Source organism: Marmota monax, unplaced genomic scaffold, assembly GCF_021218885.2.
Source record: "Marmota monax isolate L192 unplaced genomic scaffold, Marmota_monax_Labrador192_F-V1.1 WCK01_AAM20220418_F8-fsc00193, whole genome shotgun sequence".
NCBI classification, from domain to species: domain Eukaryota; kingdom Metazoa; phylum Chordata; class Mammalia; order Rodentia; family Sciuridae; genus Marmota; species Marmota monax.
This window is the reverse complement of record NW_026695203.1, coordinates 3,892,029-3,911,341: the sequence shown is the minus strand read 5'-3', so window position 1 is coordinate 3,911,341 and position 19,313 is coordinate 3,892,029. Positions and strand designations below refer to the sequence as shown.

The 19,313-nt window shown below is 48.7% G+C and overlaps 2 protein-coding genes across 4 annotated transcripts; both read left to right on the top strand.

Annotated features, from left to right (window-relative positions):
- The first annotated feature begins 356 nt into the window (after positions 1–356).
- Abcf2 (ATP binding cassette subfamily F member 2) lies at positions 357–12,470 on the top strand. 3 transcript variants are annotated; one of them, XM_046429766.2, is made up of 15 exons: positions 357–495; positions 1,090–1,288; positions 2,922–3,134; positions 3,736–3,918; positions 4,001–4,172; positions 5,568–5,663; positions 6,778–6,880; positions 8,028–8,123; positions 8,484–8,603; positions 8,686–8,775; positions 9,087–9,197; positions 9,751–9,813; positions 10,047–10,175; positions 10,967–11,170; positions 11,774–12,470. In XM_046429766.2, the coding sequence occupies exons 2-15, from the start codon at positions 1,132–1,134 to the stop codon at positions 11,909–11,911; spliced, it is 1,875 nt and encodes a 624-aa protein (XP_046285722.1). In that variant the 5' UTR covers positions 357–495; positions 1,090–1,131; the 3' UTR covers positions 11,912–12,470. The 3 variants fall into 3 exon arrangements, with proteins under 3 accessions (XP_046285722.1, XP_058430322.1, XP_058430321.1); XM_058574339.1 differs by lacking the exon at positions 357–495 and adding an exon at positions 671–819 and having other exon boundaries at positions 2,925–3,134; XM_058574338.1 differs by lacking the exon at positions 357–495 and adding an exon at positions 672–819.
- Positions 12,471–12,618: 148 nt separating this feature from the next.
- On the top strand, positions 12,619–18,016 carry LOC124083193 (histone H2B type 2-K1). The gene is made up of 2 exons (XM_046429768.2): positions 12,619–15,061; positions 17,747–18,016. The coding sequence occupies exons 1-2, from the start codon at positions 14,885–14,887 to the stop codon at positions 17,981–17,983; spliced, it is 414 nt and encodes a 137-aa protein (XP_046285724.1). The 5' UTR covers positions 12,619–14,884; the 3' UTR covers positions 17,984–18,016.
- The last annotated feature ends 1,297 nt before the right edge of the window (positions 18,017–19,313 follow it).

Genomic DNA, 19,313 nt, shown 5'->3' with positions numbered 1-19,313 from the left:
CAGGCACCTCCACCTTCACCTCTCTTCCCATTGTTCCGACCCATTCTCGCGCGTTGCGCACCGGGAAGTGTAGTCGAGCTCCCGGCTGGCGGAACCAGAGGGGACCCTACAGACTCGACATCTCCACCCAGCTCAACAGATCTTGGCGAGGCGGGGTGAAGCCTGGCACGCCCAGCTCGCTTCTCCGAGGCGCAGTCTGGGATTTGCAGTTCCCAGAGCCTGAAGCGGGCCTGCAGGTGGAGGGCTCTGGGACTCTAACCCCGCCCAGCCTCGCGCGTACTGATGACGTACGCGCGCGCCCGCGGCTCCTGGGATCGGCGGTAGTTCTCCGCGCGGGTCCCGCCCTTGGCCGCCGCGACTCAAGGACACACTTCCCAGGAGCCCTCGCGGCGGCGCGCCGAGAGCCCCGCGGCCGTGATTGGCTGGAGAGCCGGCCGCACGCGGAGGAGCTCAAGGAGCAGCTCTGTTGCGATAGAGGCCGAGCGGCGAGGCCCGGTGAGTTGGGGGGAAGGGGCGCCGACGGCGGCAGGGTGCTTGGTGCCTAGGGGCAGGCTGGACAAGAGAAGGAAAGCGAGAGCGGGTCGAGATGGAGGGGGCTGCGAGGGAGGAGGAAGGGCGCGAGGAGAACAGCTGACGGCGGGGTGTTGGAGGCTCGGGGGCGGCGAGCGTGGAGACTGAGAGCGCTCACCGCGCGGGCCACGAGCGTCCCGGGAAGAACCTGGCCGGAAAGTGCGGTGGCCGCCGGAGTGCGGAGCGCCAGGTCACGGGGAACTGGAGATGGGACCTCTGCGGAGTGGCAGAGCCTGGCTCCAGCTGAAGGTCCTGAAGGAAGGGGGTTTCAAAGTGAAGAAGGCCTTGGGGGTGGGGACCCGGGCCAGAGGGAAGAGATGTCAGGAAGAGAAGAGCGGCAGGCCCAGAAGTGGCTTGAGAGACCCTGGCCAAGTTGGGACAGGCTAGGCCGGGGCGGAGGCTGGCATCAGAGGCTTGCATCAGAGGCTTGATAGGAAAATTCCAGGCGGGATGGAGCAGGGCTCACGCATTCTTACCAGTAAGTTTACAAATCTGGAGTATCTGTTTGCCTTCCTTCAGACTCCCTGAAAGAACAGTGACCTACCCCTGTGGTTCAGCACCATGCCCTCTGACCTGGCCAAGAAGAAGGCTGCCAAAAAGAAGGAAGCTGCCAAAGCTCGACAGCGGCCCAGAAAGGGACATGAAGAAAACGGAGATGCTGTGACAGAACCACAGGCAGCAGAGGAGAAAAATGAGGCCAATGGCAGAGAGACTACAGGTGAATTGAGGGAGCGGTGAGTTCCAGGGTTGGGTACTAAGACATAAGGCATGCCTCGCTCTCAGTCAGTCTTGGTGCTGGGGCCATGAAAATTTTCATGATAAATTAGTAGCATTGGAGTTTGTGCTACCCTGTTTGAACAAATGGCAAGCAAACATGCAACTTGTTGAGCTGCTTTGAAACTCTATTGGACTATAAAGAGGTGGTCAGTTTCCTGTCCCTTTCTCAGTTTTCGTTTCTATGCATGGTGTCCAGCATGTGGGGCTCTTGCCATGATACACGTGCATTATATTTACATGAAGTAACTTATGAATTGTTTTATGAGCTCTTCCTGGAAACGATATTTTTAGTATTTGTTTATTGAGCATGCCTCAAGTGTTAGACATAGTGCTACACACCAAGGTACTATAAACATAGTCTGCTCTCTGATGATTTGAAATCTAGATAGGAAAACATGGCAGATAAAGAATATTCCAGGCCCTTTACAATATAATCAGCGTCTTCCCTGTACCCTGGAAACTCCCCACCAAGTCCTTTTATTACATCCAGACTATTCATTGTCCTTTGAATAGTTAGTATATTTCTGTTCTTTTACACCTTTAAGTTTTAATATACCATGTGTTTGTGCTAGCTACATTTGACATTTCTTTGAAAGCTCAGTTCAAGATAGCGAAAACACTTAAACTTGACCTTAGTAATTTCCCATTCATTGTACCCTATGCTATCTTATAATGTTACTTACCTTTTTATGTTGTGTCTCCTATTTCTTCATCTAAATTGTTTGCTCTTAAGAATACAGGGACCATGTCGTGGGTGATACTTCTTTTTGTGAGCTACTTCACAGACAGACTCTAGGTAACTGTTTGAAGGGGAAAAGAGAATCACTAATACAAAATAACAGATAGGTATACATACAAAGAGGTAAAAAATGAATGACAGACCCATGCATGGTAGTGTGTGCCTGTAATCCTAGCAACTCAGAGGTTGAGGCGGGAGGATCATAAGTTCAGGGCCAGTCTGCAAATTAGTGAGATCCTGTCTCAAAGTAAAAAACACAAAATGTGAGGATGTAGCTCAGTGGTAGAGTGCCTCTAGGTTAAATCCATAGAACTACAAAACAAAAAACAGAAGTGATGGGGTTGAGTCAGAGAAATTGTCTCCAAAATAAGAATTTAGGATAAAGCTGGTTCAATAAAGCCAGGACACTTTCACTCTTGGCCATAATAGTAGAGGATGGGAAGTTTAGAATTGTAGGAATAGGAGTTGGGGATATAGCTCAGTTGATAGAGTGCTTCCCTCACATGCACAGGCCATGTGTTCAATCCCCAGCACCACACACACACACACAAAAAAAATAAAAAATAAAAAATTGTGAGAGTAAACAAGGACACAGTAGGACAAGACATGGACAACAGAAGCTTAGAATCCAAAGGACAGATTGCAAAGTAAAAGGTATCCAAGAAAGCAGGGTGTTGGGCAGATCTGAGTTGGTGTGCACTCTGTATAAAGCTCACTCTGTGAAACCTCCGAGTCTGCTCAGCATGGCCTCAGCCCAGGTCCTTTAGGATCTATCTGCCTGTTTGTGTGAGAGCTGACTGTCAGCCCCCTTCCCTAATTGCATTTTTTCCCCCAGAAGTGGATTTACTGACCAAGGAGCTAGAGGACTTTGAGATGAAGAAAGCTGCTGCTCGAGCTGTCACTGGTGTCCTGGCTTCTCACCCCAATAGTACTGATGTCCACATTATCAACCTCTCACTCACCTTTCATGGTCAAGAGCTGCTCAGTGACACCAAACTGGAATTAAATTCAGGCCGTCGTTATGGCCTTATTGGCTTAAATGGAATAGGTGAGGCCCTTAGAAGGTGTGGGGAGGGGGTCCTCTCCTTGGCTCATTTGTCACTTAGCAGGTATTTAGCATAAGCTGTGTACAAAGCAAGGAGTATGCATTATGGGTGGAGACCAGGTTTACCCAGAGGAAAGGAATTAGCAGTACATGGCAGTAGTACACACCACCACCTGAATAATTTAGATAGTAGGTGCTGGAAAAGTCCAGAGGGTTCAGGGAGCAGTGGTATGTGAAGCTGTTGTGGAAAAAAAATACATGAAGGAGATGGAGTAGGACAAGAATTGGATGAAAGTTGGAAAGTTACCCTAAGAGTGGAAAGTAGGGGCTGGGGATGTGGCTCAAGCGATAGCGCGCTCGCCTGGCATGCCTGTGGCCCGGGTTCGATCCTCAGCACCACATACAAACAAAGATGTTGTGTCTGCCAAAAACTAAAAAATAAATATTAAAATTCTCTCTCTCTGTCTGAAAAAAAAAAAAAGAGTGGAAAGTAGGAGGGTTGGACAAATGAAGGGAGGAATAGTGAGGTCCTGGTTTGGCTGTAAGCAACTGGTAGAGAGGAACAATAGAGAAATTACTGAGTGCCCTCTTCTCTCCCTCTTAGGAAAGTCCATGCTGCTCTCTGCTATTGGGAAACGTGAAGTGCCCATCCCTGAGCACATTGATATCTACCATCTGACCCGAGAGATGCCCCCTAGTGACAAAACACCCTTGCAGTGCGTGATGGAAGTGGACACAGAGCGGGCCATGCTGGAGAGGGAGGCTGAGCGGCTAGCTCATGAGGATGGTAGGGCTCCAGGCTCAGGGGCGGGGGTGGGCTTCCTCTTGGGAAAGCCGCAGGGAGCCTGACGGCCCTGTGCTGCCCACAGCGGAGTGTGAGAAGCTCATGGAACTCTACGAGCGCCTGGAGGAGTTGGATGCTGACAAGGCAGAGATGAGGGCCTCTCGGATATTGCACGGACTGGGTTTTACACCTGCCATGCAACGCAAGAAGCTAAAAGACTTCAGTGGGGGCTGGAGGATGAGGGTTGCCCTTGCCAGGTGAGTCTCTCTCTCCTTCCCCACTCTTGAAGCTCTCTGTCTCTCAGAATTGATGCTCACTCCAGTAGAACTGTTTGGAACAGGGACTAGTGGTCAGTAAGTGGCAAGGAGACACAAACATTGATGGTGTGGAGTGGGTAATAAGGATGGACTGAGAGGAGAGTGGGCTTCATGGCTGCGGTACTCCAGACTGACCTAGCGCAGCATCGGACCCAACACAGGGTTTAGGGCTCCCTGGAGCGGCCCCAGGTAAAATGGTGGAATTGTCTGTTTCTTTCCTCTCCTGACTCCCTTTTTACCTGTTAATTCTTACTATAAAGATGAAATGTTAGACAACTATTGTGAATCTGTCATCCTTATCTTCTGGTATCTGGGCCCAAGGTGAGTTTCTGTAGTCTGGCATTCTCCAGAGTCCCTAGCTTTATCAGTCCCTTTTCTGTTACTATAATGAAGTACCCGAGGTTACACACTTTATAAAGAGGTGTGGTGGCTTATGGTTCTTGAGGTTGAAGGCCAAGGGGCCACATCTGGTAATGCCTTCTTGCTGGCAGAGTCCTGAGGTGATGCAGGTATCATCTGGCAAGAGATGGGGTAGGTTTCTCCCCTGGTCTTTCCCGCTTATAAAGCCATTAGTATTCACTCTTGGGGCTCTACCCTGATGACCTTATCTGATGCTAATCACCTCCCAAAGGACCTACTGCTAAGCACCATAGTTGAATTACATTTCTACTTTTTAACACCTTGCAGTGGAGATTAAGCTCCAGTATAAGTTTTATAGGGGACAAGCCACTTTCAAACCATAGTATTTCTACCTGCTAGCATTGGTTAGCTGCCTCTGGTCCACCTAGCAACTTTGATAAACACAAATTCCCAGCCTCCCCTTCACATTGATGCCTGCAAAATACTGGAGTTTGGTGCCCAGAAATCTTATTTGTAATAAGATTTGCAAATCAAAGATTGTAAAATCTTATTTGCAAGGTGAGGGGACTGCAGGTTTGGCAATCAAAGCTTTCCGGTTTAAGAAGATTTTCCTTTCTGGCAGCACCTCCAGATTGGTGCACCATGAATACTTTCTACTTACCAGTTTATTCTCTCAATAACCTTTTGGGTTCCTCTTCACCAGCCCCAGTGTACAAGACTTACAGACTCATAAGGACTTTTCAGCCTTCTCCCCTGACTATGTTCCTGTGCCTCTGAGCCCTGTTTTCTACATTTTATCTCAGCTCTGCAACTCTGGTTTCTCCTAGTTCTCCTCTTTCTTCTGAGTTACAGAACCCAGGTTGATTTTGGGACTCAAGTCAGGCTTAACCAAAATTGCATGTAGCAGACAATTTGGTCCCCTCCATGTGGCCCCTGTGATGATGAGTTGCCTCTGTCTCCTTTCTTGTCCTTCAGAGCCCTCTTTATCCGGCCCTTCATGCTGCTCCTGGATGAGCCCACCAACCACTTGGACCTAGACGCTTGTGTGTGGTTGGAAGAAGAACTAAAGACGTAAGGAGGTGGAGTTGGGTGTGGGATGGGAATGGGCAGGTCTTAGGGGGGCAGTTGAGCAGTCTCTAAAGAAAATGGATGCAGAACCTGCACCATAGTGCAACATTGAGAAAATAGACTGAAAGTAGCTAGATGAAGTGCTGAGCCCCTGAGGGCTGGCCTTTTTGTTTGTGTGTTATCTGAAATGTGAGAGAGGTGGTTTTTTTGTTTGTTTATTTGTTTGTTTTAATCCTCTTTGATTTTCCCCTTAAAATATAGTATCAGCCCAGGGGGGTCCCAGCGACTCTGGAGGTTAAGGAAGCAGGAGGATGGCAAGTTTGAGGCCAGCCCCAGTAACTTAGTGAGACTCTTTCTCAAAATAAAAAATAAAAGGACTGGGAATGTGGCTCAGTGGTACTAAAGTGCCCCTGGATTCAGTCCCCAGTATCAAACAAAACAAAACAAAACAAAAAAGAACCCAGTATCTTTACTAAACACAGTATTCTTTTCCTAGTTGTATGCTATATACATTTGATGGGGATCTCCCATCTAAGATCAGATTGCAGTAACAAAGGAAAAAATAGCCAGTATGGTCATAATCCTTTTATGGCTAAAGGACTAGAAACCTGGAATATTCTCCATCATCCCTGCATTAAAAACAAACAACAACAACAAAAAAAAAAAACGTTAGTGGCTTAGTGCTTCTTTGAAAAAAGAAAAGCTTCGTGTTCTTCATTGCATTGTTTCAGCCCTTTCCCCTCTACCCGCCTGCAGTTCTGGATACACTTAGGGGTGTATTTGTATACATGGCACTTCTTACCATCACTCTTGTTACCATATTCATGCCATTCTGTTGAAGGAGCAGAAGGCTGGGGCTCAGGTTGTCTTGTCACACAAGGCTGAGGCTCAGGTTGTCTTGTCACACTTCAAAAGGCACCAGATCCCCTTACAGGTAAATGTTGCAGTGGTGGCTTAGGCACTTAACAGCCAAGAATTGCACAGTACATCCAAAGAAAGAGTGGCTAGCTGTGAGGATGGAAAAAGATGAAGGTTTTCTGGGCCCAACTCTAAGTTTACCTGTTGTCACCTGTCTCTAGTTTGGAGTACATTCCTAATTGGTTCTTGGACTTTGCAGTTTTAAGCGCATCCTGGTCCTGGTGTCCCACTCTCAAGATTTCCTGAATGGTGTCTGTACCAATATCATTCATATGCACAACAAGAAACTGAAGTACTATACGGTGAGTGGACCTCAGCTTCTCCCACACTCATCTCTATGCTTATAAATCTCGGAAGTTCTCCTTTAAAAAAGGCAGCCTAACAGCTCTTTTCTCCCTATTGCTAAAAAAAGATATGGACAGGGAGTCCCTGTAGCCTGTTTTATTTTAGTCCCAAAGCCATTGCTTTCAGGCCTAGGCCATGGGTTGGCAGCAAATGCATGTGGTGTATGTTTGCCTTATGGCAAAGAAGTTGCTCTCACTCAGTGACCGGGGAAGGCCAGCTCCCTTTACCTTCTCACATGGCACCTTTACTCTGTCATGAGAGTCAGTGCACTGAACCCGCCTTCCCTGAGTACAGGAGGGTGGGGATTAAGGTCTTAGCACCTCCATGTTGTCCCTCACCTTTTTATCTTTAATATTTCAAAAACCATGTAAAAAGTGAGAATTAAAGTCTTTCTCATGTATTTATACTTGCCACAGAGTGTTAATAGTCTTTACCTGGTATGTACTTGTAAGCATTAGTAGGAAATTTCTACATTCATATATTCTTTTCTTTTTACATAGTTGTGGTCTTAATACAATTTTTATTCTTGTTTTTAAATACCTTTCCAAATGGGTATGTGTAAATCCACCTCTTTTCAGTGACTGCGTAGTATTTCATTCTGCAACTTAACTTTTTAATGAATATTTAGCTTGAGTCCAGGTTGTTTGGCAGACAGAAACCATGGCAATCCAGTTGAACAGAGTTTTCCAGGTCCTAAATCCAGTCAGCCTGTTTTTTTCACCTAGGGACTGCTCATACAGTCCTTGTGGGGCATCGGCCTCTGGAGGTCGGGTAGTGGGAGATGGTGTTTGGGAGTTCTGAGCTTCATGAGAGCAGTATAAGAATGGTTTTCAGGGTTGTTCCCAATGCTGAAGTGTCTGAAGTGGCTAATCTAAGGATTTGCCTTGGAGCCTGGCCTGTCTAGACTGAGCAAGAGGCACAGAATTGAAAAGACCTTGCATTCTAGTTTAGGATGTGCTTCTTTTGATATACTTCCTTTCTTCTTACTGCACAGCCTTAGAGCCAAGGCCAAGTCAGTGCCATCCCTCATCCCCCTAAACTCTGAGAACCCAGAACTGAGATCCAGGTTTAAGCTGCCTGCTTGCCTGGTGCATTTTCCTGCAGGGTAATTATGATCAGTATGTGAAGACACGACTGGAGCTGGAGGAGAACCAGATGAAGAGGTTTCACTGGGAGCAAGATCAGATTGCACACATGAAGGTAGGGAGATTGTAGAGGCAAGTGCACATTTTCCCATCTGAATCAAATCAGACAATTGGAGGAGGTATCTGGGGAGGCTGGGTGCTGAAGGAAGTCAGGAGGAAGTTTTTTTTTTTTTGGTACTGGGAATTGAAGCCAGAACACTTTGCCACTGAGCTACATTCCCATCCTTTTTGAGACAGGGTCTCAATAAGTTTCTTAGGGCCTTGCTAAACTGCTGAGGTTGGCCTCAAACTTGCAATCCTCCTGTCTCAGCCTCTCAAGTCAATTACAGGCATGTGCCACTGTGTCTGGCTATGATCATCAGGAGTTGTTTGGTGCCTGCATATACTTCAAACCCACTTTTTTGGTCTCTTTCAGAACTACATTGCTAGATTTGGTCATGGCAGTGCCAAGCTGGCCCGGCAGGCCCAGAGCAAGGAAAAGACACTACAGAAAATGATGGCATCAGGACTGACGGAAAGGGTCGTGAGTGACAAGGTGGGGTCAGGTGGGGTTAGGTGGCCAGAGGTTTGGGGTTTGAGAATTTACCAGCCTGATAAGTGTCTTTTTCTTTTCCTAGACACTGTCATTTTATTTCCCACCGTGTGGCAAGATCCCTCCACCTGTCATTATGGTGCAGAACGTGAGCTTCAAGTATACAAAAGATGGGGTAAGTTCAAGCCCAGGTGTGGGCGGCTTGGGGCTGGTGTGCATCTTCCAGGGCCTGTGGTAGCCAGCAGGAGCCTCTTCCTATCATGCTGACCTGTGTTGGGGTGGGCTTGGCAGCTGCCTACCTCATCCAAGGACTTAAGCTGGCCCTTCAGATACCTGAAGGAGAGCTGCCCAGCTGGTTGGCAGGTGGAGGTGGTGGTTGGGCTCAGCACTCCATTCTCTCCATTGTTCCATTGGTGACTGGGACTCCACAGGCAGAGTAGATCAGTACTCCAGCCTGTGTCCATGTCTCTCTTATACCCACCTCAGCCTTGCATCTACAATAATCTAGAATTTGGTATTGACCTCGACACACGAGTGGCTCTGGTAGGGCCCAACGGAGCTGGGAAGTCAACACTTTTGAAGCTGCTAACTGGAGAGGTATGGTGTCAGGTAGAACTTGGCTGCTTCTAAGAGTAGGGGCCTCTACTCTTACAGAGTCTGGGTACCCTGTTGGTGAGTGAACCACCCAGAGTGGTTAGGGCACAGCGGGAGAGGGGGATTCTCCTTGCGGGTCAGGGCTAAGGCTGGAGCACATGTCCCTTGTGATTTTTGTGTTTTTAGTTAGCATTTTGGATATAGGAATATCTGCATTTGGAGATAATGTTTTTCTTTAGAAAATGTATGTTGTTGTGCCCATATCCAAGTTCATTGCTAATGCATTCCTTTGGTGCATTCTATAGTGGACAGTTCATAACTACTTAATAAATTCATTCTCTACCCTTGAAAATGAATGCCTGTTTCAATAGGTCATCCTGAATATTTTTAGAGCTGCCAGACTGAGAGTCTGCCTTGGTGAAGGGATCTCTGTCTCAGAAGTTGTAGAGCCCGGTTCACTGTGCCCGGGTATTTGCTCCCTCTCTGCCTGTGTGTGCTTCTATTCAGATTTTCTTTTATGTGCTTATATATCTATTTAATCCTTTTTTCCTCCTAGCTACTACCCACAGATGGGATGATCCGGAAGCATTCTCACGTCAAGATAGGGCGTTACCATCAGGTACAGGTTGGGGTCAGGGCCCAGGAAGTTGCCCAGGGTATAGGGAGGAGCTGCATCTGGCCCCAACCCCTCCCCCCAGGAATTCAAACCTAGTTAGCTCTTACCTGCTTCTCCTTGAATCCTGAACAAGTGCTTAGGGTTGAGATAGAAAATTACCCAAGCAGGTAACCCAGATGGCTCCTTTTAAAGCCGGCTACCAGTCACACCTGGGTGGGTCCCAATTTTTCCTGCAGCATTTACAGGAGCAGCTGGATTTAGATCTCTCCCCTTTGGAGTACATGATGAAGTGCTACCCAGAGATCAAAGAGAAGGAGGAAATGAGGAAGATCATTGGGCGATATGGCCTCACTGGAAAACAGCAGGTTAGTGGAGGAGGGGTGTGGGAGGAAGTCCAGGTAGTGGGAGACCACCACTGGATAGTCAGGAACAGTGTCCTGGAAGCACAGGTTTGGAAGCTGTCCCTCCCAGAGTCTCCTCTCCTGCCTCCAGCCTGCTGCCTCTTCTCTAGCTGGTCATGTCATAGTGTTTGAGTGTCACTGTGGAGTTGGTGGACAAGGATAGTGAGCTGGTCTCTGTCATGCCCTTGTGCCGGCATGTTTGAAGACAAAGGAATAGACCACCTAGAAAACAGTTCTAGGTCTAGACCTGGAATTGAGGAGCCACTGGATTGCTCCAGTTCGTTAGGACTTAAAGGCCAAGAGTAAGGGGTGTTGATGCGGTAGTGGCGAGGTGGTTGGATTCCCAGATGTGTCCCTAACAGGCCTAAAAGGACCAGTGGCCAGGGTATTCTCTTGCCATGTTGTCTTTTGGGGCGGGGGGGCACCATGGGATGCTTTACCACTGAGCCACATCTCCACCCTTTTCCTTTTTCTTTTCCTCTTTTTTTTTTTTTTTTATGAGAGAGTCTTGCTAAATTGTTTAGGGCCTTGCTAAGTTGCTGAGATTGGCCTTGAACTTGCAGTCCTCCTACCTCAGCCTCCCAAGTTGCTAGGAATATAGGCATCTCTCACCACACCCAGTGTAATCTTGTCTGAGCCTTACATTTTGCAAAAAGAGCAGTAATGGTAACAAAGGAGCTAGGGAGAGAGGGATAGGAGAGGAGTCTGCTGCATGGTGGGGGCAACTCTCTGTCATGTTTTACGGTTCCTCTCAGGTGAGCCCAATCCGGAATCTGTCAGATGGGCAGAAGTGCCGAGTGTGTCTGGCTTGGCTGGCCTGGCAGAACCCCCACATGCTCTTCCTGGACGAGCCCACCAACCACCTGGACATTGAGACTATTGACGCCTTGGCAGATGCCATCAACGAGTTTGAGGGTGGTATGATGCTAGTCAGCCATGACTTCAGACTCATTCAGCAGGTGAGGCCCTGGCCTCAGCCTGAGGCACAGCAGAGAGCTTCTAAGGAAAGGCTGGGTAGAGCGCAGTTGTGGCACATGTAGGGTGCTTAAAGATGTTTGCTGGATTCACAGAAAGGTCTCAGGATAGATTGGCTGCTGAGAAACAGATCTCATGGCTTTGGGAGGATGTTGGCCTAAATGGAGTGGGGAGTCAGATTTTTATTACTGTTCCAAGATTCTTCAGTCCAAAAGTACTGATCTACTACTACAAGATTAGGAAGAAGGCAGCCACCAGTCGTGGGAAAGGTGCTGATTGTTCTGAATCTTTGGGAGAGATGGGGTGGAACAGGAAGTTTAGTGTGAAGCCTCTGAACAGATCTGACAGTAGGGGAAACCATGCTTCCCAGCTTGGAAGGCTGTAGAACCTGCTGGTTACGGTGCCCTAGGGTCAGACATCCCAAAGAACATAGGTAGTGAAACAGTTGGATGGGGTTTGGGTGAGGCCTCAGGGGAGAGTGTGGCATTTTCTCCCTGGAACCCCGTTGATTGGTTCTGGGGCTGCGGGGGGGGGGGGGGCGGGGTGGGAGAACGGCTGCCCAGTTCAATCCAGGATCTGCTTTCCAGGTTGCACAGGAAATCTGGGTCTGTGAGAAACAGACAATCACCAAGTGGCCTGGAGACATCCTGGCCTACAAGGAGCACCTCAAGTCCAAGCTGGTAGACGAGGAGCCCCAGCTCACCAAGAGGACCCACAATGTGTGAGCCCTTGGCCCCCTTGGGTCAGGAGCGCCACCTGGGGACTACCAGCTGTCGCCTGACAAGCCACTCAGGACAGGACCCTGGGGCTGCACTCCCGCATTGCTGCAATACTGCCCCCAGCCTCTCCCCATCTCAGCCTGCCTTCGCTGCACTGTTACCTTATCTACAGCTGGACAGTACCTGTCCGTTTCCCATTCTCCTTCCAGTTACATCTGTCCATGTCTGGACTTGGCTGGCTCTTCCCTCTAGCCTGTTGCTGGTTATGTTGCCCTAAGAGAGATGCAGCCAGAGGTACCCTAGGGTTAGCCCAAGGACCCATACCCTGGATTTGGCGTGTGAAGGAGTTTTAAGCGCCTCATTTTCTGGGTTTTGGTGATGTTGGAGGATTACCCCCAGCCCACCACCCCTGTTCCTTTTGCTTCTGGTTTGGAGCTCTGGACCAGGGCCTTGGTCCTGGTCTATTTTTAAATAATTATTTAACAGTGTAACTTTTAGACCTGAGTGACATCTACAAAGTGTCCAATAAAGAAAGAGGAACCCATGGTCCCTCTCTTCCTTCCCAGGTCTGTGGGGCCTTCTTCCCCTCCTCCCTGCAGCACCAGCATTCACCTCAGCAAGAGTTTGATGGGACTGAAGATTATCCTGTAGGAGATGAAGAGTGTCTCCCACTTCTGCCTTGAACTGGGACTCTTAGGCCTATGGTTCACATACCTTAACATGACTCTGAATCACCTGGAGGGCTCATCAGATCACAGATTGAAAGTTTCTGACAGTAGGTCTGGGTGATACTGAGAATTAACATTTCTAACAAGTTCCCTGTGATGCAGATGCTGAGTTGCAGGTCTAGGGGCCTTGATTTGAAAAGCACCATGCTGGAGTATGTTTTTCAGAGTGTGACCCGAGACTCCTGCTGCCACTTGCACCACAGTATGTGGGACACTTGTTAAAAATGTGGATTCTGAAATCCAGACCTGTTGGTTTGGTGCAGGGGGAAAGATTCAGAAATGTCCAAGGGCTTGCATCTCCAGCTGCTGTTCCTGGAGCAATACAGGAAGTGCTGTCAACTTAACTCGTCCACCTTCGTTTTCATCAGCCCTGGCTGGTTGACATCCAGCCCAGGCCTCCTGGCAGCCTGTGTGGTTCTTCTGAACTTGGAGCCCTTATGCCCCTAGGATATGCATGGCCAGTGTTAGTCCTGCGCTTGTCACTCTGCCTCTGGAACCTCAGCAGTCCTCCTGTGGGAAAACAGACACAGCCACAAGTTGTCATGTTACAGTGCATCTAAGAAGGGGGAAGAAACTCCCAGATGGTGTCTAAACCCCCAAGGAGCTCATAATCAAGAGGGAAAGCCAACAAGACATAGAAAGCACATAAATCAGATGTTAAATTGTGATTGAGATTAAATTGTTGAGTAGGAGACTCAGAAGTATTCAAAAGGGGGTGCAGTTTTGCATGAGCAGCTGCCCAGAAAGACTGGCTTAGTGCTCAACTTGAAAGATGAGTAGGGTCTTCTCAGATGGTCATCAAGTTCAAGGGCTCCCTTAGGCACAGGAGACACCAGTAAGAAACCAAGAGGCCTATGCTGCGCCTCATCCTCTAAGGGGCCTGGTCTGGTCGCTTGTGCCATTAAGTAGGGTTGAGAGCAAAATGGCCAAGTTGATCTGTCTTGAGCACCCAGAGCCTGGGTTCAGGGGAGCATGGTGTCAGCCAGCTGCTGCTCCTTCCACCAAGGAGCTGCCTGATCTCCAGAGTATGGCATGGCACCTGAGGTGCCATGGGACAGGAGGACCCCAGGACTGGGAGAAGTAGAAGCTGAATAGTAGTAGTACAGACAGCCTGTTTGTCAAAAAAAAAAAAAAGGCCAATCTTGGTAATTGTAAGAATACTTAGAAAGTCCACAAGTTATATATTTCTAAAATTAGCATTGCCTTATTTGGGAGTCAGAACTGCCTTCCCAGTACTCTTGAAGCAAACTTTGGCAGTCGCGGTAGTTGATGGGGACTGCTGTGCTCGTGCGCTGGCAGGTGGGGATGGTCTTTGGCTCTCTTGTCTCTCCCCCCCACACCTATACTTTTCATGCTGCTCCAGGTTTCTTTAATCACAGCATTCAAGAACCTGAAATATTTGTTCATATGTAGGGGTTAAGTGAGACGACTAACTCACCATTTCACAATAACTTTATCTTTGCAGATAACTTCCACTTGCATCCCCAAATAATTTGTTTTCAGAGAAGACGCATTGTTTCTCTACCCCTAGCTCCTAGTCCCAAAGGCCTTCCATGGACTCCCAGCCTAGGTTGCTTCCCGCTGTCTGTGTCTAGTACAGGCCCAGCTGGCCAACTCCCAGCTTCCGCCTGCAGTGCGAGCCTTGCATAGATTCTACTTTCACTTTTTTTGCCCCGTTCTTCCTAACTAAAATCATAACCTCATGGGCTGAGGATATAGCTCAGTTGGTAGAGTGCCTGCTTTGCATGCACAAGGCCCTGGGTTCAATCCCCAGCACCACCAAAAAAAAATCATAATCTCTCCTTCAAGACCAGCTTTAGGTCCCCATGTATTCCATGAAGTGCCCCTGGGTGCTCTGGCCCTCCTTAACATCCACACACTTCCTTAATTATTGAATGCAAGCCAGCCTTGTCTCTCCAGCCTAGCAGAGGGCTCTGTGGGGGGAAGAAGCTTGTGGTCCTGAAACCCCAGAGCCATGCCGGGCGCCAATGTACTCTGTGAATGTGGATGGTTAGCCTGGAGTCGGTGAACTTCAACAAGTGCATAAGCCCACTCAGGGAAGATTGGGAGATTTCTTGAAGAGGGAGTAATTAGTCCCAAGATTAATCCAGAATGTGTTCTGGGTAGGGTGGAGCTGAGCCTTGCCCCCACCTTCCATCCCAGGTGCTTGCCCCCAGCCACACCTGGCAGCGCAGTTGGCTTCTTAAAAGTGGCCCCAAGGCAAGGGAGGGGGCTGGCGAGAAGCAGGAGGATGAGCGCAGAGCTTGGGCGGCATCGGCGGCAACAGCAGCAGCAGCAGCAGCAGCAGCAGCAGCAGCAGCAACAACCCCGGGCCCGCAGGAGGTGGAGCTCTGGGGACAAAAAGTCCAAAAAACGTAGCCGGCGCAAAGAGACGTATTCAATGTATATCTACAAGGTGCTGAAGCAGGTGAGCGTGGGGAGCGAGAATGCGGGTTAGGGATGAACTGGCGAAGGGGCCCCAAAAGAGTGCTGGACTGGAAGCGGGGCTTGGTTTCTTGCTGGCACTGGCACAAGTGGCCACAGGCAGGCTGTGCCCCTCCTGAGGTGGCTGGTGTTGGTCTCAGGTCTCTACCTCTCAGTGTCTTGTGCACCTGTAGTCGGAGACATTTAAAGCATTCTCCCACCCTTTCCAGAGGACTGCAGGGCTCTTGGACAGAAATGATCTTGAAGCACACTAGGTGGGTCAGGCTGAGGGTAATGCACACACCATAATACAGACAGGGAGCCTGTGACTGAGGGGCAATTAGTATGACCTGGGTTCCTGGGAGAGGCCTGGTCAGGTAGTACTAGCTCTTTGAAGGGCTTAGGATTTGTTCCTGATGGATGAAGACCTTGAAGTCCCTAACTGGGGTAACACAGTCACATGACTGAGAGTGGCAGAGCCTGGGCTCCCCTGGCTTTGGACAAGCCCATAGCATCCTTCCTGGTAGCCCCTAATACCCAGTTGCAGGTGCCCTTCATTTATTCATAAAAAGCAGGATTCCCAGACTCGGCGCCTTGATAAACACTTTGGGCATCAATGGCTATTCATAAGCCAGTGTGAATAGAAGATCCAAAGCGCCCTGCCCTCACCTCAAAGCTGCTGCCTGCTTAGCAGGGCCAGGAAGAGGAACAGGTGGCTGCGCTGTCTGAGCTGGGGCTTGCCACCTGCCTAAAATTCCTTTTTTTTTTTTTTTATTCTTTATGAGTCAATGTCTGAATTTTTTTTTAATTATTGTTCAAAACATTACAAAGCTCTTGACATCATATTTCATACATTTGATTCATGGGAGTTCATAATCTGTCTAAAATTCCTACCCCTCTAGTAGATCAGTTCCCAGAGTGGAAGCCTGTCTCCAGTCTGAAGCCCATTAACAGTGTTAGTGAACTGGTACCATGGGATCTGGGATGTTCTCGTGGGTGGGGAAGGCACTGCTATGGATGGTCCAGAAGGGAAGCAGCAGAGGACAGGCTATACCCTAAGAGTGGAGGGTTTTGTGTTTTCTTTTTACCACCAGGGATTGAACTCGGGGACAACCAACCACTGAGCCACATCCCCAGGCTTATTTTGTATTTCATTTAGAGAGAGGGTCTCACTGAATTGCTTAGTGTCTCGTGGTTCCTGAGGCTGGCTTTGAACCCTCACCCTTCTGCCTCAGCCTCTTGGGATTACAGGCGTGCGCCACTCCACCCTGCTAGAGGTGGTATTATTAATCCCAGAAGATTAACCCCATTTCATGGCTCAGGAGTTTCTGGAAGGGTTGGACCAGGCCTGGGCTTGCCAGCAGAGGACACCTACGAGTTGGTTCCTTGTTGCTGCTCACTGAACTTGACTGCTTCTCAGCTCTGAGCTCATCAGCAACCCTAAGAATGGGATGTGAAGAGAAGGGATTTGAGCTAACCCACCCTTGAACAGCAGCAGACTTCCTGCCAGCAGTGGGGACCAGAGGCAGCAGTGACAGTGGGTGGCTGGGTGTTAGGAGCCCCGTTCTAATTCTGGCTCCCCCACTGGCCTGGTGCAGGCGGGGGCAGTCACTTCTCTCCCACTTTGCACCTGACCAGGTCTACCTACTCAGGCCTCTACCATTTGTTTCACTAGAGATCAGCTAGTTCAAAAGGCTCTGTGACAAGAGGAAAACAAGGCCCAGAGGTTGATTCCAGGTCATAGTGATTCACAGCCCAGATCACAGGTCTGCCTCCTGGTCTGGTGCCACTGTGACAGTCATGCAGGTGTGCTTACTGGAGGGTAACTTGGCACCAGCCATTTGACCAGGAATAATTAACCTTCATTATTTCTCATACAGGGTTCTAAGATGCAGATTTACTAGCACAATCTAATAGCAAACAAACCCTGAAATGTCCATTAAGAGGAATGGCAATGAACATGATTTACCCACCCCACTATGGCTCATCTATGCAAATGCATTAGATGAAAACAAGGTGCATGTGTAACTGATTCCACTCATTAAGTAGAAATGCTTGTTTATGCTTCTATAAGGAATTTAATAGTTACTCTGCCATTAGAGAAACTTTTTTCTTTTTGAAGTTGTATATACAGCCATGTCATTTAACAACAAGAACACATTCCGAAGCTGGGCATGGTGCACACACCTGTAATCCCAGCTGCTCTGGAGGCTGAGGCAGGGGGATCATGAGTTCAAACCCAGCCTTGGCAACTTAGCAAGGCCCTAAGTAATTCAGCAAGATGCTGTTTATAATAAAAAAGGGCTGGGGATGTAGTTCAGTGGTTAAGCACTGGTATCGAGGAGGGGAAAAAAAATTTCCACATTCTGAGAAATGCATTATTAGCTAGTTCCATTCTTATGCAAATGTCAGAGTGTACATGTACAAGAGAAGATGGCCATGATGGTCACTAGGCAATATGATGGTACGGGACCACTGTTATATATATGCAGTCTGTTGCTCACTACGTGGCACATGACCGTAGCAGTAGAAAGAAAACAGTTTTGATTTCCCTGTCTGGTGGCCTCCAGGGAGATGCTAGTGAGGAGACCTAGGTTCCTGTCCCTGGACTCTAAGGGTCCAGGTTGGGCTGGGCCAAGGCTGTGGTGCACACAGCTGTGGTTAACAGATGGTCTTGCTGCTTTTCCAGGTGCACCCGGATATCGGCATCTCTGCCAAGGCCATGAGCATCATGAACTCCTTTGTGAACGATATTTTTGAGCGGCTGGCTGGTGAAGCTGCCCGGCTGGCCCAGTACTCAGGCCGGACAACCCTGACTTCCCGGGAAGTCCAGACAGCCGTGCGTCTGCTGTTACCTGGGGAGCTGGCCAAGCATGCTGTCTCAGAGGGCACCAAGGCTGTCACCAAGTACACCAGCTCCAAGTGACCAGGGCCTGCCATAAATAAAGGGTGACCTGTTCCCGTGCACTGTGGTGACTTGAAAAGTGGGTGTGTGGAGCCAGAGTGTTGTCTGGGGCAAGGGTAAACTTGCTCTTTGACACTACCACAGATGGAATCCTAACACTTCTTAAAATCTGCTTTCTAAATGTATTCCTGGAGCACCAGGTGATAGTGATTTGTAAGCCTAAGACCTGCTTTCATTGGTGGAGAGCAGGAGCAGGGCTGGGACAAAGGTCCTGGGTTTATGCTGCTGTTTCCAGCTGTGAGCCTGAAATTCCTTGGTATGTTACTTCCAGGCTGTGGTTTTATGAATCTGTCTTACATCGACTCTCGTTGTTCCCTGTATGTGGCAGCCACTGTGCTGGGCAAGGGGCTAGGCTTACATGTTCAACATACAGAACCGAAGGTCAGACCAGCTTCTAAATAATCAGCTGAGATTAGTTGGAGTTTTTATTTCCCCTAACATTTTCTTCCCCCTCAATTTCAGAACAAATCAATGGATGTTTTTGAGATTCCTAACTTTTCTTCTTCACTTGTATTTCTTTATTTCTGTGATTGGACCCAGGAGTTGTCTGCCCACGGAGCTACATCTCCAGCCACCCCCCCCCTTTTTTTTTTTAAGATGGGTCTTGCTAAGTTGCCAAAGCTGGCCTCTAACTTGCAGCCTTTCTGCCTTAGTCCCCCAGGTTGCTGGTATTACAAGCATGCCCCATTGCACCCAACTTCCAATTTTATTTTGAAACTTGCAGAAGAATTTTAAGAAAGTGTAGCAGCTTCCAGGTGCAGTGGCACCTGTTTGGGAGGCTGAGGCAGGAGGATTACAAGTTCAAGGCCAGTCTCAGTAACTTAACGAGACCCTGTCTCTAAATAAACACAAAAAAAGTGCCCCTAGGTTCAATTCCGGGTATCAAAAAAAAAAAAAGTGCTGTAGCCACCCCTGGCCTTCCCACTTACCCTCTGACCACGTGCTTTCCCTCTCATTCTGCCTCTGCCCTTTTCCATGTGCATAAGACCTACACATTCTGCTCCAAACATGGAGGGGTTGGAGTGAAGGGGTGGGACTTAGACTGATCTAGAATCCTTTATGTTCCCTTGGTGATTGGATCACCTCAGGTTGTTGCCTTCAGCTTCATTGCACTGAAAGGCGCTACCTTGTCCTGGTAGCTGACAGCTGGCTGTGGCCCTACATGCCCCACAGGTTTTTTTCCTCACAACTCAAGCCTCCCAAGAAGATTCCCCAAGCTGAGGACTGAGGATCCACATTCAGGTCCCAGGACTCGAAAGGGGCAGCCCCAGGAGATCATGGCCCTGAACTC

Bases quoted from the DNA above. Each gene is read 5' to 3' on its own strand.
- Abcf2 (XM_046429766.2), top strand. From the start codon at position 1,132: ATGCCCTCTGACCTGGCCAAGAAGAAGGCTGCCAAAAAGAAGGAAGCT. The intron at 1,289-2,921 runs GTGAATTGAGGG...TTTTTCCCCCAG, and splicing joins CAATGGCAGAGAGACTACAG to AAGTGGATTTACTGACCAAG. The intron at 11,171-11,773 runs GTGAGGCCCTGG...TCTGCTTTCCAG, and splicing joins ACTTCAGACTCATTCAGCAG to GTTGCACAGGAAATCTGGGT.
- LOC124083193 (XM_046429768.2), top strand. From the start codon at position 14,885: ATGAGCGCAGAGCTTGGGCGGCATCGGCGGCAACAGCAGCAGCAGCAG. The intron at 15,062-17,746 runs GTGAGCGTGGGG...CTGCTTTTCCAG, and splicing joins TCTACAAGGTGCTGAAGCAG to GTGCACCCGGATATCGGCAT.